The sequence below is a fragment of the Ipomoea triloba genome, chromosome 7 (assembly GCF_003576645.1).
Source record: "Ipomoea triloba cultivar NCNSP0323 chromosome 7, ASM357664v1".
Classification (NCBI taxonomy): Eukaryota; Viridiplantae; Streptophyta; class Magnoliopsida; order Solanales; family Convolvulaceae; genus Ipomoea; species Ipomoea triloba.
Genome location: NC_044922.1, coordinates 6729249 through 6742261, shown reverse-complemented (window position 1 = coordinate 6742261; position 13013 = coordinate 6729249). Strand labels below are relative to the sequence as shown.

The following is a 13013-nucleotide window of genomic DNA, read 5'->3' as shown; positions in this document are numbered from 1 at the left end:
ATTCCGCAGAATTGCAATTCCCTCCAAATGTAGGGAATTGCAATTCCGCAGAATTGCAATTCCCTCCAAATGTTGAATTGCAATTCATGGGGTACCCCCATGAATTGCAATTCGGTGGAGAGGAGGGGCAATTTGTTGGTGTAAAGACAATTTTGCCCCTCCTCCCATACTCTTTGGCTTTTTTTTTCTTTTTTTCTTTTTTTTGTAATTTGAAAGAGTTATTATTATTATTATTATTATTTTGAAAGAATTATTATTATTATTATTTGAATGAATTATTATTATTATACTTATTATTATTATTATTAAAAGAATTATTATTATTATTATTATTATTATTATTATTACTATTACTACAACATCTATCACAACATAAGGTTATTTTAGTCATTTTGTCGCTTCTTACCTTTCAATTCTCTGTACTCCTATTTCTGCACACCAAACACTGTAATTTCAATTCCTACTTTATTCATTGAATTGCAATTTCACCGAATTACAATTCTTTTTCCCCCATAATTCTCTCCTCCCAACCAAACGCCATGTTAGTATTTCTACTTATTAGGTTGAAAGACAAAATATTTTATGTCCGATATTTGTATCATTGAGTTGGACCCCATACTCTAACTGCTATAGTTATAAGGATTTTGAGAGTAGATAGTTATAGAAGCATGAGTAGTGAAGATGGATTGTTAATCACCAGAGTTTTTGGTAAATTACTTATCTTCATATTTGGTAAGTGTTTGTTTATTAAGATAAATAAATATAAACTAATAAATTTTAGAGCTCATTTAATAAACAAACAGAATCCGAATATTTGTATACTTGTTTGTTAAGAGCTCGTAAACGCGTTCGTTAGTGTTTTTTAATAATGTTCACAAATATGCTCATTTAGTGTTCATTTAATAATGTTTACGAACATGCTTATTTAGTGTTCGATTAAGACTTGCAAATTTAAGTGCAATTTATTTTATTTTATTTTATTTTTGTAAAAATTTAAGATACTATTTTAGTTTAGTCTAATTTTTATAGTCATTATGTTGTTTGTTAGGTTATTGTTCGTGAACATAGATTGTTTCTTGTTCACAAATAAATTATGATCATGTACATGCATGTACATGTGTTTGTTTGTTTAGCGTTTGTGAACATTAGCGAACACGTTTGTAAACGTTAACAAACACTAATGAATGCTTAACAAATTAACGTGAATTGAATTTTCAAAAAATCTTAATAAACGAGCATGAACACTCAAAAAGTTTTAACAAACGAACACGAATAAACTATGTTCGTTCATGTATGGTTCATTAGGCCTTCCTCAATAGTGATCGGTTTTTTAGGAGATTTTGCAGGTGTGATTAGGAAAGAGAAAATTGGAGTGGAGGAAAAAAAGAAAAGGAAAAAATAAAACAAAGAATAAAACTGAAAAAATAAAATAAAAATAATAAATGTATTTACGCGCGGACTTGCGCACAAAGTGAGGTGCTACAAACAGAGATGGCCCCCACAATTCTTGCAAAACACGATTCCTTGCAAGAGGTATTTTACTTTTCTCTCTCCCACTTTAATACTTTATCACTTCTCCACATCATCCCACTTTTCTTAAAATTTGTGTAAAATCTCCTTAATAGGGAAGGCCTTAACCATCCTAAGTGAAGTCATATTTCTTGTTTGAGTGCCAAAACATCATTGGGCATTCAGACAAGAAATATGACTTTAAATTATTTTTTGTTACAAAAATTGACTTAAATTATTACTACAAGAAATATGTTATGACTTAAAGTGCCAAAACATCCTTGGGTAAATTTGAGTGCAATTGGACCACTAAATAAGAAAAGTGTGCAATTAAATTATTTTTTGTTACAAAAATTATGCAATTAGCATTGTTTGCATATAAACATACAAGAAATTTTCTTTCACTTTTTTTTATGCCATGTCACTTGCAAAACAAAATAATATTTTTTAATTTCTTAACAAATATAACATATAAATAAAAAAAATTAAAATAAAATTTTAAAACGGAGAGGAGACTGTCGCCTCCGAATCACAGGAGGCATGCACCTCCTCCTCCATCAAAGGGGAAAGCATGCCGCCTCCACACACTGACTATGGACAGAGGAGGATATATATATATATATATATATATATATATATATATATATATATATATATATATATATATATATATATATATAACCGGTTTTACCTATAAATAACATGTTATAAATTTAATTACACAAAATTATATTTATAGAATAAGATTTTTAATTTTATTTTTTGGTTCAATTATCTAATTGTACAATCCGTTAAAGTTTGATAATCTATTTGAGTTGTTTTTTTTCAATTATTAACTTAAAATTTTAGAATTATTGAAACATGCAAAGATAATCCTATTAATTATTATTATTATTATTATTATTATTATTGTAACATGCAAAGATAATCCGTTCAGTGTATACTAGAGGAATATATGGGCACGTGTTTATAACAGCCAAGTCAACGTTCAAACAAATACGAACTTATAATATAACTAAATTCATTTTAAATTCTGTTAAAGAAAACATCATTTTAAATTTACCAAATTCGTCGATAGGGCTGTTAACAAATCGGACATAAACTAACGGAGATTGTTCGTTAAGATTTTTGAAGTGTTCGTGTTCGTTTGTTAAGGTTTTTAAAAATCTTGTTCGTGTTCGTTTGTTAAGCGTTCATTAGTGTTTGTTAACGTTCGCGAGCATGCTCAAGAACGTGTTCGTTAACATTAACAAACACATTCACCAACGTGTTTGTTAATGTTAGTGACCACATTCATGAACATGTTCGTGTACGTTCATGAAGAGGTTCGTGAACTTACCACTGTTCACGATCTCTTAGCAAACGAGCTTACCACTGTTCAGATTCTGTTCGTTTATTAACCGAGCTCTAAATTTTGTTTTTTAATGTTCGTTTACTTTAATAAACGAACGCTTACCGAACACGAACTCAAGTAGTTTGTCGAAAGTTCTGTTCGCTAACACCCCTATTCGTAGATCCTTGCAAAAAATAATATGGAGTACTATTTTTTTCCACGCTTTTGTATTTATATAAGGGAAATATGTATTTTTGGTCCCTGAATTACACTAAAGGTCTATTTTTAACCCTTTAACCCTTCAATATGAGTGTATAGTATCTGCTCAACAAATTATGCCAACTTTTGATTGGAATGAGACTCGAACATGAGACATTCATTATGGAAAGCAATAGTGATGCTATCAAACCACAAGGTATTTGGCGAAGCAACAAAGTTAATCAAACCAATTTTTTTTTATCTTGAAATACAAAAAGATATCAAATTTCTCATGTTGTTTAATTTTTATATAAAAAGAATTTTCATATGTTGTCAAGATATACGATTATATTCTTGACTAAACTACTATATAGAGTTTACTAAATAATTTTACATGCTAAAAATTTCAATTTACTCCCTTGGTGAGTTTCCCATAATTGTAACATGAGAAATTTGATATCTTCTTGTATGTCAAAATTTATGGTTTGATTACCTTTGTTGCTTAGTAAGGGAAATTAGAAACTTTTAGGATACTGAGTTTCCTTATTTGTACTGAGTTTCAAGTTAGACCAGGTTCCTAACGAATCATATGAGGGGTTATTGAAATTCTTTTGGAGTTGAAATTAAAACATAGAAATAGGAGGCTGGGAAGTAGAAAATAATGTTGCACCTCCATATGGAAAATGGTGGGTTTGAGTCTCAATAGAGACGAAACTGACTCTTTGTACTCTCTTTGTACTTTAGTAGGTAAATAAGAATAAGATGTGAAAACTTTTTCAAATAGGTATAAGAAAGCTTCTTTTTTTTTTTTTCGTAAATTATGCTAATAGGTAGTTAGTACGGAGTATTATATAAAATATCGTTTCGCTTGAAATGCGTAATATTTTTCTTTAACCTAATAAAAAAGTAGTACATATTTTTATTTAAAAAAAAAAACATTACGTATTTTGCTGGAAATGGTGTCACGCCAACAAGTTTTTGCATGTGAGCTAAAATTTAGGGTGAGCTAACATTACGTATATAACCTAAACTTTTGGTTTGCCCGCCAATGCGTACTTTTACTGAACAAAAGGCGAATTAAATTGAACTCATATAGCCATCCTTAATGTTGACCCAAAATCGTCTGGAACACCGATAAAGATAATGCAAATAATAATATATTATTTTTTGGAAAGAGCAAATAATAATATATTTAATTCCCCTTTTTAAAACATTATTTCTGTGTCACAGTGTGTGTACAAATATTATATAAACTGATGATCTGTTAAAGTTGGCGAAACCCACATAGCCAGAAGAGCAAGATCGATCAGATAGTTATAGTGAGAAAGAGAGAAAGAGAGAGAGAGAGAGAGAGAGAGATGGCGGTGGAAGTGAGCAACAAGCAGATAATTTTGAAAGGGTACGTGAAGGGAGAGGCGAAAGAATCCGACATGGAATGCCGGACAACCACCGTGAAGCTGGAGGTTCCGGCGGGCTCCGACGCCGTGGTGGTGAAGAATCTGTATTTAGCCTGCGACCCATTCTTGCGAGCGAGAATGATAGATTATGAAGGCAACTATGTCGATGCTTTCACGCCTGGCGCTGTAAGTTTGAACTGATAATTGAATAGTACATTTATTATTTATGTATTATATATTTAATATTTTTTTTTTCACTTGTGTGTGTGAGCTGATTACTTTTTTTTTTTTTTTTTTGTGTAATGTAGCCTATGGCAGGATATGGAGTGGGCAGAGTGTTGGATTCTGGTAATCCCAAGTTCAAGAAGGGGGATTTGATATGGGGAATCACCGGTTGGGAAGAGTACAGTATAATTACTCAATTTCATGACCACCTTCACAAAATCGAACATACAGATGTTCCCATTTCATATTATGCCGGAATTCTAAGTAAGTTTTATATATACTTCATTAAATAATATCATATGTGTGTAACAAATTAAATGAGAACGTGTGCCCAGGTGTATACAGGCGAACTTATGCATGCACTTACACACATATAGGCCTGGTTCTTTTGTGGGCAGGACTTTTTGTGCGGTCATTCACCATTAGGTACACATAAATGTACCACAAAGTGTTCATAAATGCACCATTAGGTGTGGCACATTTGTGCATTTTATTCTGGTGCATTTCTGAACGCTTTGTGGTGCACTTATGCATACCTAATAATGCAATTCACACCGGCCGCACAGGAAGTCATGTCCTCATTTGAACCAATATATATATATATACATATATATATATATATATAATTTCAAAAAATGGCATTTATCTAATTTGTTATACATGGAATGGTATAGGTATGGTAGGTTTGACAGCATATGTAGGGCTATATGAGATCGGACGTCCCAAAAAAGGAGAAACTGTTTTTGTGTCCTCTGCTTTTGGAGCTGTTGGTCAGCTTGTTGGACAATTTGCAAAACTTGTTGGTTGTCATGTTGTTGGGAGTGCTGGCTCCAAACAAAAGGTTTGTTTCACCTCCTCTCATGTTTTTTTTTTCTAGACCCCAAATTAAATTGTACACTTTTGTCCTTAATGTTGTTAATAGGAATCGAATTCCAACCCTGCCTCTAGAAGTAAATCTTAAGTAATGTTTCTTATCTACTAGACCAATGCTTAGAGGGCACCTTTCTCATGTATTGGTGCATTTGAAAATGTTATGAAATTAATTAGAATGGTGATAGTAAGATTTTGTTCCCTCTACCTCAATTTATTTGTCAATATATTATATTATTATTAAGTGATTTCTAAGTGTTATTCCTAATTTTAATTTAATTAATTTTTCTAAAGGTTGACCTGTTAAAAAGTAAGTATGGATTTGACGACGCTTTTAACTACAAAGAGGAGAAAGACTTGAATGCGACTTTGAAAAGGTTAGTATGATACTTCTATTTTCCTTTTTTTGTTTAAATATTTCAAAGTGAAAACTAATCATTATTTAATTATTGTATTTGTCTTAATTGTTTAGATATTTCCCTAATGGAATTGATATCTACTTCGAAAATGTGGGAGGAAAAATGCTCGACGCAGTACTTCTCAACATGAAGGTCCATGGCCGCATTATCGGCTGTGGAATGATCTCACAATACAACAATCTCGACAAACCTGAAGGTGTTCATAACTTAATTCTAATCATCAACAAACGACTCCGTTTTGAAGGATTTCTCCTTGCGGATCATTATGATCTCTATCCAAAGTTCCTGGAAACAGCTCTTCAGTACATTAGGGAGGGGAAGATTTCTTACGCAGAAGACTTTTCAGATGGGATTGAAAGTGCTCCTCGTGCTCTCGTAGAATTTTTAAGTGGTAAAAGTATGGGAAAGAAAGTGATTGTTGTTTCTAAAGAATAGACACTCTATAGTGTTCACATTTCATTTTCGTATCACGTAACAATAAGAAAAATCTTTTGCTTTTTTTGTTTTCAATAATGTAAGACTAACCACACTCTTGAAACAGGTGTGGATTTTTTTTTTTTAGTACTACTGACCCTGTTACAATTAAGGATGGCAACGAGGCGGGAAGTATATTCCCCGTCCTTGTACCCAAACTCTCGACCCATCCCTGTCCCCGGCGGGGAATGGAAAATAGTCCCCATCTCCATCCCCGCGGGGAATTAGGCGGTCCTGGTCAATTCTTAGTCAACATATTAAATTAGTGTAATTTTAATTTTAAGAACTACGATTTTAATTTTAAAAAATTAATATAATTATATATATATATATAATTATAATTATTCAGGGACGGGACGGGGAGGGGTGTCCCCATCGTCGTCCCCGTTCTCGGGGGATAATTGAAAAAGTTCTCCGTTCCCGTCCCCGGTCCTCAAAATTTTTTTCCATTCCCGTCCCCGTTTAAAATGGGGACGGGACACATTGTCATCCCTAATTACAATAGTGTATCTGTTCATAACTACTTTCTCAACTTACTAAGCACAAAGAGTCAATATCGCCTTCACTGAGACTAGCCACACTCTTTAAAAAGGTTGTGGATTTTAATATGATGTTGCAAGCCATATCATTTTAATGGAAGGATCTAACAAATAAGAGCTCAAAACATTATAATTAGCAAACTTTTAGAATTGAAAAACGATCTAACCTTGAAGTAATTTGAATCACTTCTTCCTCTTAAGTGGCCCAGTTTTGTAGCCACACTTAGTGGGCTTACCCCATGGGGTACGAGAGCCCTTCCCATGGCTACCACTACTCTTGCTCTTCCCTTCCCCACCACCGTGCGGATGATCAACAGGGTTCATCGCCACACCACGAACTTTTGGCCTAATCCCGCGCCACCGATTCTGCCCAGCCTTATACAGTTTCTTCGAACCGTGCTCAGCGTTCGGCGCCTGTCCGATAGTGGCCCAACACCGAACATCGATCAACTTCTTCACGCCGGAGGGGAGCTTGATCTCGCAGTACCTGGACGAAGAGCTCGGCTCGGTCATGATCTTAGCTACGGTGCCCCATCCCCGGACTAGTTTCGGGCCTTGACCGGGCCGCATCTCGAGGTTGTGAATCAGAGTCCCGATCCGCATCATCTTCAGCGGCATGGATGACCCTACTCGGGAGCTGACATCGAGAGTGAACGTCGGGTTCACCATCCCCGACGATGAGAGCGTCGAAGACGCCGGAGCCGCATCTGTAAAAATAAATTAAAAATATGAAATCCTGAGTTATAAAAATGGAAAAATTGTATGAAAAGGTGGATTGAGAGCATATACTGGAGAAAGAACGAGCGAGGAATTGACAAATCGAGGACGAAGCCGTTCGAGCTTTGAAGAGCGCCATTATTTTAAGCTGGAAGAATTAGGGCACAGTTGTTTAGTGACAGTGCTAGGTTGTTCTGTGGAAGATGAATGAAGCCGCCATGTTTCTCTGATTTTCTTTTTTTTTTTTTTTGAAATACTGTTAACCCTGTTACATGTAGTATCTGTCCATATACTTTCTCAACCTATTGAAGCCCAACAAAGTCAACATTGCTCCCACTGAGGCTCGAACCCATGACCTCCCACTTGAGAGAATCACTTCATGCCGCTTGACCACAGAGCCTTTGGCGTTCAAATTATTTTTTGAAATTGGGCTTTTCTAATAGTAAGTATAGTAGATTAAAAAAAAAAGTGTTAAATTTGATCATTAATTTTAAAAATGTCATGTCAAAACATTAAAATTAAAATGTTAAAAAATATAAAATTGTTATCATACAACATACAAATAATAAAAAACTTTTCACAATATAATTAGTCAACAATAATATGATATAAAAAACTTCTATAATCACTTAATCTACTTTACTAAAACTCGACAATTTTCCAATACACCGTATAAAGAATACCAAATTATATTGTGGATCATAGTTCACATTACAATTACTCACCGAGAGACGATTTAGTGCTAGTCCGCATGCTTCGGCTCACTTTAACACTCCTGTCTATGATATTAAAACCCCTAAAAAAAAGGGTCACACTTGTGTAAGACCGTCTCACGGATCTTTATTCGTGAGACGGGTCGGGTCGGGTTAAATCACCATTCAAATGCCATACTTATATGTGCAAATATCATACTTATATGCTCAAATATAACACTAATCAAGAATACAATTTTTGTTACTTATAAGAGAAAAAGTAATACATTTTTTATAATAAGTAATGTTGACAAGTGCCTTTTACTTATAAGGGTAAATATAATACTTTTGAGAAAAAAATATAATACTTTTAAATCAAAGTGTAAAAGTATTGTATTTTCCATTAAAAGTATTACATTTACTCTTATAAGTAACAAAATTTTTATTTCTAATTAGTATTACATTTGAGCATATAAGTATGACATTTGTGTATATAAGTGTTACATTTGCATCTTGATCCGACCCGACCCGACCAGTCTCATGGTGAGACGGCCTCTTTTTGCCTAAAAAAATTTACATCAAATTAATTAAATTTGGTGTCTAATCTTATAAAGAAAAAGAAGATCGACAAAGGGAAGACCCGAGGCAACTAAAAGAAGATCGACAAAGGGAAGACCCGAGGCAACTACTCTGCACTACATTGTCACATACACTGTTTTATAGTTTTAATTATCCGTAGCCATTTTCTCCTATTTTTTGGCTTCTTTATAAAGAAAAATCTCTATTCATTTATTTGAAAAAATCAGCAGATTAAAAGTGAACACATGTACTGTAATTTGTAAACCCTGATCCAAGAATAATCTTCAAATTCTGTATCTGTAATTGACACATTTTGTACCTACAATTGACAGTTTCCGCACCTTTACATGTACAGAAACAATTAACTATAGATACAAAATGTCTCAGCATACATCTGAAGATTATTTTTTGTATGAACCTGGTCATGGTATAGCAATTGAGCATGCACCTGTTGGGCTCAAAGTGTTGTGCACACAATATAACTTTATTTTATTGTTTCAAAAGAAATATGTTAAAAATGGGTGCTTCTGATGGGTTGAAAGATTGAACAATTTGGAGAAGTTGAAATGTAAGCAGTACAAATGATAAGAACTAAGAAGCTCAAAGATCGATGTTCTCTACCCTTTCTGGGGCATAAATCATTTTATTGCAGCCTGTGAGTGTAAACCACAAGGAAAATGTCAAGCAGGTGACCTAGGCACTCTGATCTCCATGCTACAAATTTTCAGTTTGCTGGCAAAACATATTGATATAGTAACAACCAGCACAAGGAATTATTACTCAAAAATGAATTTAAATAAATGCAGGTGCAGATGAGTAGAGTCTAAAAGGGCGGTTTAGAAACAAGAATCATCAAGTTCAGCGTCGTCCAGATGCCACAGATTCGGTGGCGAAGAGGTACTTCACTCGTGAAAGAATAGAATCCTGTGCGGGATCGTAGGGATGGTCCTTTGAAGGAATCTCCAAGATGGCTGGTATCGGCTTGTTATAACCATCGACTAAAAACCTTATCATGTTCGCAACCTGAACATTGAAGTGCAGTGGAAATGATTATAGCTTAGTCTAAAGAACAAATGATTGTAAAGCATTAAAGGGGCTAAACTGTTAGCCCGTAAACATTCCTAGTGGAGTGGTGGTAATTACAATGAGATGATGATGATGATGAACCGATGTATTATACAGTGTTCAGATTTATAAAATTCCTCAAAAGATGCTTTAGTAATTGTGATATTCATCCATGAACAGTCATTTATCTATGCAATATACAAGACATTGTGCCTATTATCTGCTTGATTTGCAGGCAGATACTGAAAAAGGACGTAAGCTTAAACCAAGTCAATATAACATTCAGGAAATAAAGCAATGCTTACATATTGGCTGATCAAAACTATTGCAATATCCTCTCTCGCAGTGAACTCTTTAAAAGAGTCTTCAATCTGTTTCACCGTAGTTTCTAAATCATAACAAAGAAAAGAAATTGATTTAAGTATATTTACAAAATAAATAAATAAATAAAGAGGCTATGTTTGCTTACTTTTCCAAGAATAAAGCTGAAATTTATGAGTGAAAATGAACAAAGTCAACTAAGGGTGTGTTTGGAAACCCGGAAAATGATTTCCGGAAATCATTTTCCGGGTTTCCAATGTTTGGCAACACAAGGAAAATAAAAGTCAATGGAAAATAAGCTCTTTTTTTAGGAAAATGACTTCCCCTTTTTTTGAGGGGAAGTCATTTTCCACTCACGCCTCTCACTCCATTTCCGTCTATCTGTACAGCTCTGCCTTCATCTTCTTCCTTGCTACACCACCGCCACCTCTCCCTTTTTCTTTTTCTTTAATTTTTTCCCCAATACATGGTTTCCGACATAGAAAACCAGATCTGTGGTTTTCTATGTCGGAAACCAAACTGTTTCCGACTTGGAAAACCACAGATCTGGTTTTCCAAGTCGGAAACAGTGTGGTTTTCCAAGTTGGAAAACCACAGGGAGGTGGTTTTCCAAGTCGGAAACCAATTTTGGTTTTCCGACTTGGAAAACCAGGGAAACCAATTTTGGTTTTTAGAAACCAAAATTGGTTTTTCGGCAGTGAAGTTTTTCTTCTTTTTTTTTTTTTTTTTTTTAACAAATCTAAAGAACATAATTGTTATTTAGCTATTGTTAAATATAGCTATTGTTAGAATCATTTTGTGATTGAATATTGTTAAAGTATTTGTTGACTTAATATTGTTGAAGTATACAATTCTTTTCATTTTCTGGAAAATGATCCAAACACACAAAGACAATTTTCTGCTGTGTAGCCAAACACTAGAAAGGAAAATGACTTCATTTTCCAGAAAACATTTTCCAGAAGTCATTTTCCTGCTTTACAAACACACCCTAACTGTTCTACATAGTTTGCTAAAAATACAGATGACTTTATTTTTAATTTATTTATAGATAATTGACTTCAAATATGAAAAAGAAAAATAAAAATAAACTCTCAATAAAGGCTCAACAAAAAGATAGATTACGCAATCAACAAAATGGTGAGGCACCCTTGGTGATGGGTTACAACAGGAAATTTTGGCCCATTGGTCACCAACATAGCAATTGATCATGCTACTGATATAATCATGCTCAAGGAACTGAAAGATAGGAATTCAAGGCCAAAAACATACTTGAATCCACAATAAGGTAGTTTGTTTTTCTCCTCAAGTCCACGTTGCCAACTCCAGCCATCAAAAATCCAGTAATCGTATCCTACATTTGCATGGTGTAAGAAAGCTCCAGAAAGGCAACTAATGCAGCAATCAATACCTCAGTAAAACCACGTAAATAGTACACACATCTCTCTTTTGTCAACTCATAAATTATATGGGAAAAAGGATAGGTTTAGTCCCTTAGTTATTCATAGTGTAGATTTAGTCGCTTAGTTGTAATTGTGCCAGATTAGGTCCTATCCCACTTCGTAAAGTGGCAAAATTAGTGATGGATTCAGTCAGTCAGGAACAAAATCCATCACTTCAATAACAATTAAGGGATTAAATCTAAATCATGAATAACTGAGAGACTAAAATGTCCGCCATGGTCACAATTAAGAGACTAAAAATGTTGTTTCCCCAATTATATGCAACCAAATACTTACAATCTGTGTTTATGTCATAAACTAAATTCCCATGGCACATCAGTAGAGAAGAATTGTTACTCAGAAATTTTACACTCCAACAGTTTAAATCCTTAACTGCTTTCATGGATTTTGCTCCAAAACAATTGATTAATCCTTTTTATTAAGTATGCATTGGATATTAAGAGGCCATTAGCAAAAATGCAATAGAAGTCAAGCCAGATTAAATCCATGATAACACAATGATGAAAACACAAAATTTGCAGAAAACACACATTTATCATAGATGTCATGAATTAAAGTTAGCATCTCTTACCTCATCACCAATCATAGCAATGAGTGCTGAGTTGTTAGTGCGGATCTGAGGTCGGTTTGCCATCCTGAACAAATTTTCTTACGCAGCTGCGATAATCGATTAAATCCTATTTCGAAACCGAGAACCAGAAGTTCATAACCGAAAACAGAACCTAAAATGGTGGATTTGGAGCGGTGGAAGAGATAAGATGAGGAGGAGCGGAAGGTAGGGCGAAGGAGGAGCAAGGTTGCGGAAGAATGGAGAATGGGTGTTTCGGGTTTCACACGGGTGGGTTGTAGAATTTATAGGACGGGTTGTAGGGTCGGGTCAGATTTGAGACAGATTTCTATTGGGTTAGATTTTAATATCAAAATAGTCCAGGTTATTATAATGGGCTGGATTAAATATCAGCCCTGGTATTTATTTCTAAAAGTTTATAAGTTGGACCATAACCTTTAATATTTCGTTAAAAAAAAAAAATTAAATAGGATAAATATTATTATTTTATACGGAGTACATTTTAATTTCAATTTGTAAAAATATCAACAAAAATCAATGACAAACATTAGACTATGTTGGTTGGTTTATGTAAGTTTTTCCAGAGTTAATAGTCAAAAATGACTTTTATTTTACTACTATCGACTCTGTTACAATGTAGTATTTGT

General features: G+C 34.0%; 3 protein-coding genes across 3 annotated transcripts; 1 reads left to right on the top strand and 2 right to left on the bottom strand.

Annotated features, from left to right (window-relative positions):
* The first annotated feature begins 4325 nt into the window (after nucleotides 1-4325).
* LOC116025813 (2-alkenal reductase (NADP(+)-dependent)-like) lies at nucleotides 4326-6510 on the top strand. Its single transcript, XM_031267168.1, has 5 exons — nucleotides 4326-4623; nucleotides 4746-4926; nucleotides 5337-5503; nucleotides 5827-5909; nucleotides 6005-6510. The coding sequence occupies exons 1-5, from the start codon at nucleotides 4399-4401 to the stop codon at nucleotides 6384-6386; spliced, it is 1038 nt and encodes a 345-aa protein (XP_031123028.1). The 5' UTR covers nucleotides 4326-4398; the 3' UTR covers nucleotides 6387-6510.
* A 345-nt stretch (nucleotides 6511-6855) lies between these two features.
* Nucleotides 6856-7926, bottom strand: LOC116025755 (60S ribosomal protein L2, mitochondrial-like). Its single transcript, XM_031267086.1, has 2 exons — nucleotides 7754-7926; nucleotides 6856-7671 (listed from the first exon to the last, which is right to left on the bottom strand). The coding sequence occupies exons 1-2, from the start codon at nucleotides 7818-7820 to the stop codon at nucleotides 7148-7150; spliced, it is 591 nt and encodes a 196-aa protein (XP_031122946.1). The 5' UTR covers nucleotides 7821-7926; the 3' UTR covers nucleotides 6856-7147.
* Nucleotides 7927-9561: 1635 nt separating this feature from the next.
* On the bottom strand, nucleotides 9562-12608 carry LOC116024954 (V-type proton ATPase subunit F-like). The gene is made up of 4 exons (XM_031265997.1): nucleotides 12370-12608; nucleotides 11608-11689; nucleotides 10323-10405; nucleotides 9562-9975 (listed from the first exon to the last, which is right to left on the bottom strand). Exons 1-4 carry the CDS (start codon nucleotides 12430-12432, stop codon nucleotides 9811-9813), a joined length of 393 nt encoding a protein of 130 aa, XP_031121857.1. The 5' UTR covers nucleotides 12433-12608; the 3' UTR covers nucleotides 9562-9810.
* Nucleotides 12609-13013: the final 405 nt, after the last annotated feature.

Coding starts and splice junctions, on each gene's coding strand:
- LOC116024954 (XM_031265997.1), bottom strand. CDS start 12,432: ATGGCAAACCGACCTCAGATCCGCACTAACAACTCAGCACTCATTGCT. Junction 11,690..12,369: donor TTGCTATGATTGGTGATGAG/GTAAGAGATGCT, acceptor ATGCAAATGTAG/GATACGATTACTGGATTTTT. Junction 9,976..10,322: donor TAGTTTTGATCAGCCAATAT/GTAAGCATTGCT, acceptor TTCAATGTTCAG/GTTGCGAACATGATAAGGTT.
- LOC116025813 (XM_031267168.1), top strand. CDS start 4,399: ATGGCGGTGGAAGTGAGCAACAAGCAGATAATTTTGAAAGGGTACGTG. Junction 4,624..4,745: donor ATGCTTTCACGCCTGGCGCT/GTAAGTTTGAAC, acceptor TGTGTAATGTAG/CCTATGGCAGGATATGGAGT. Junction 5,504..5,826: donor GTGCTGGCTCCAAACAAAAG/GTTTGTTTCACC, acceptor ATTTTTCTAAAG/GTTGACCTGTTAAAAAGTAA.
- LOC116025755 (XM_031267086.1), bottom strand. CDS start 7,820: ATGGCGCTCTTCAAAGCTCGAACGGCTTCGTCCTCGATTTGTCAATTC. Junction 7,672..7,753: donor CCTCGCTCGTTCTTTCTCCA/GTATATGCTCTC, acceptor TTATTTTTACAG/ATGCGGCTCCGGCGTCTTCG.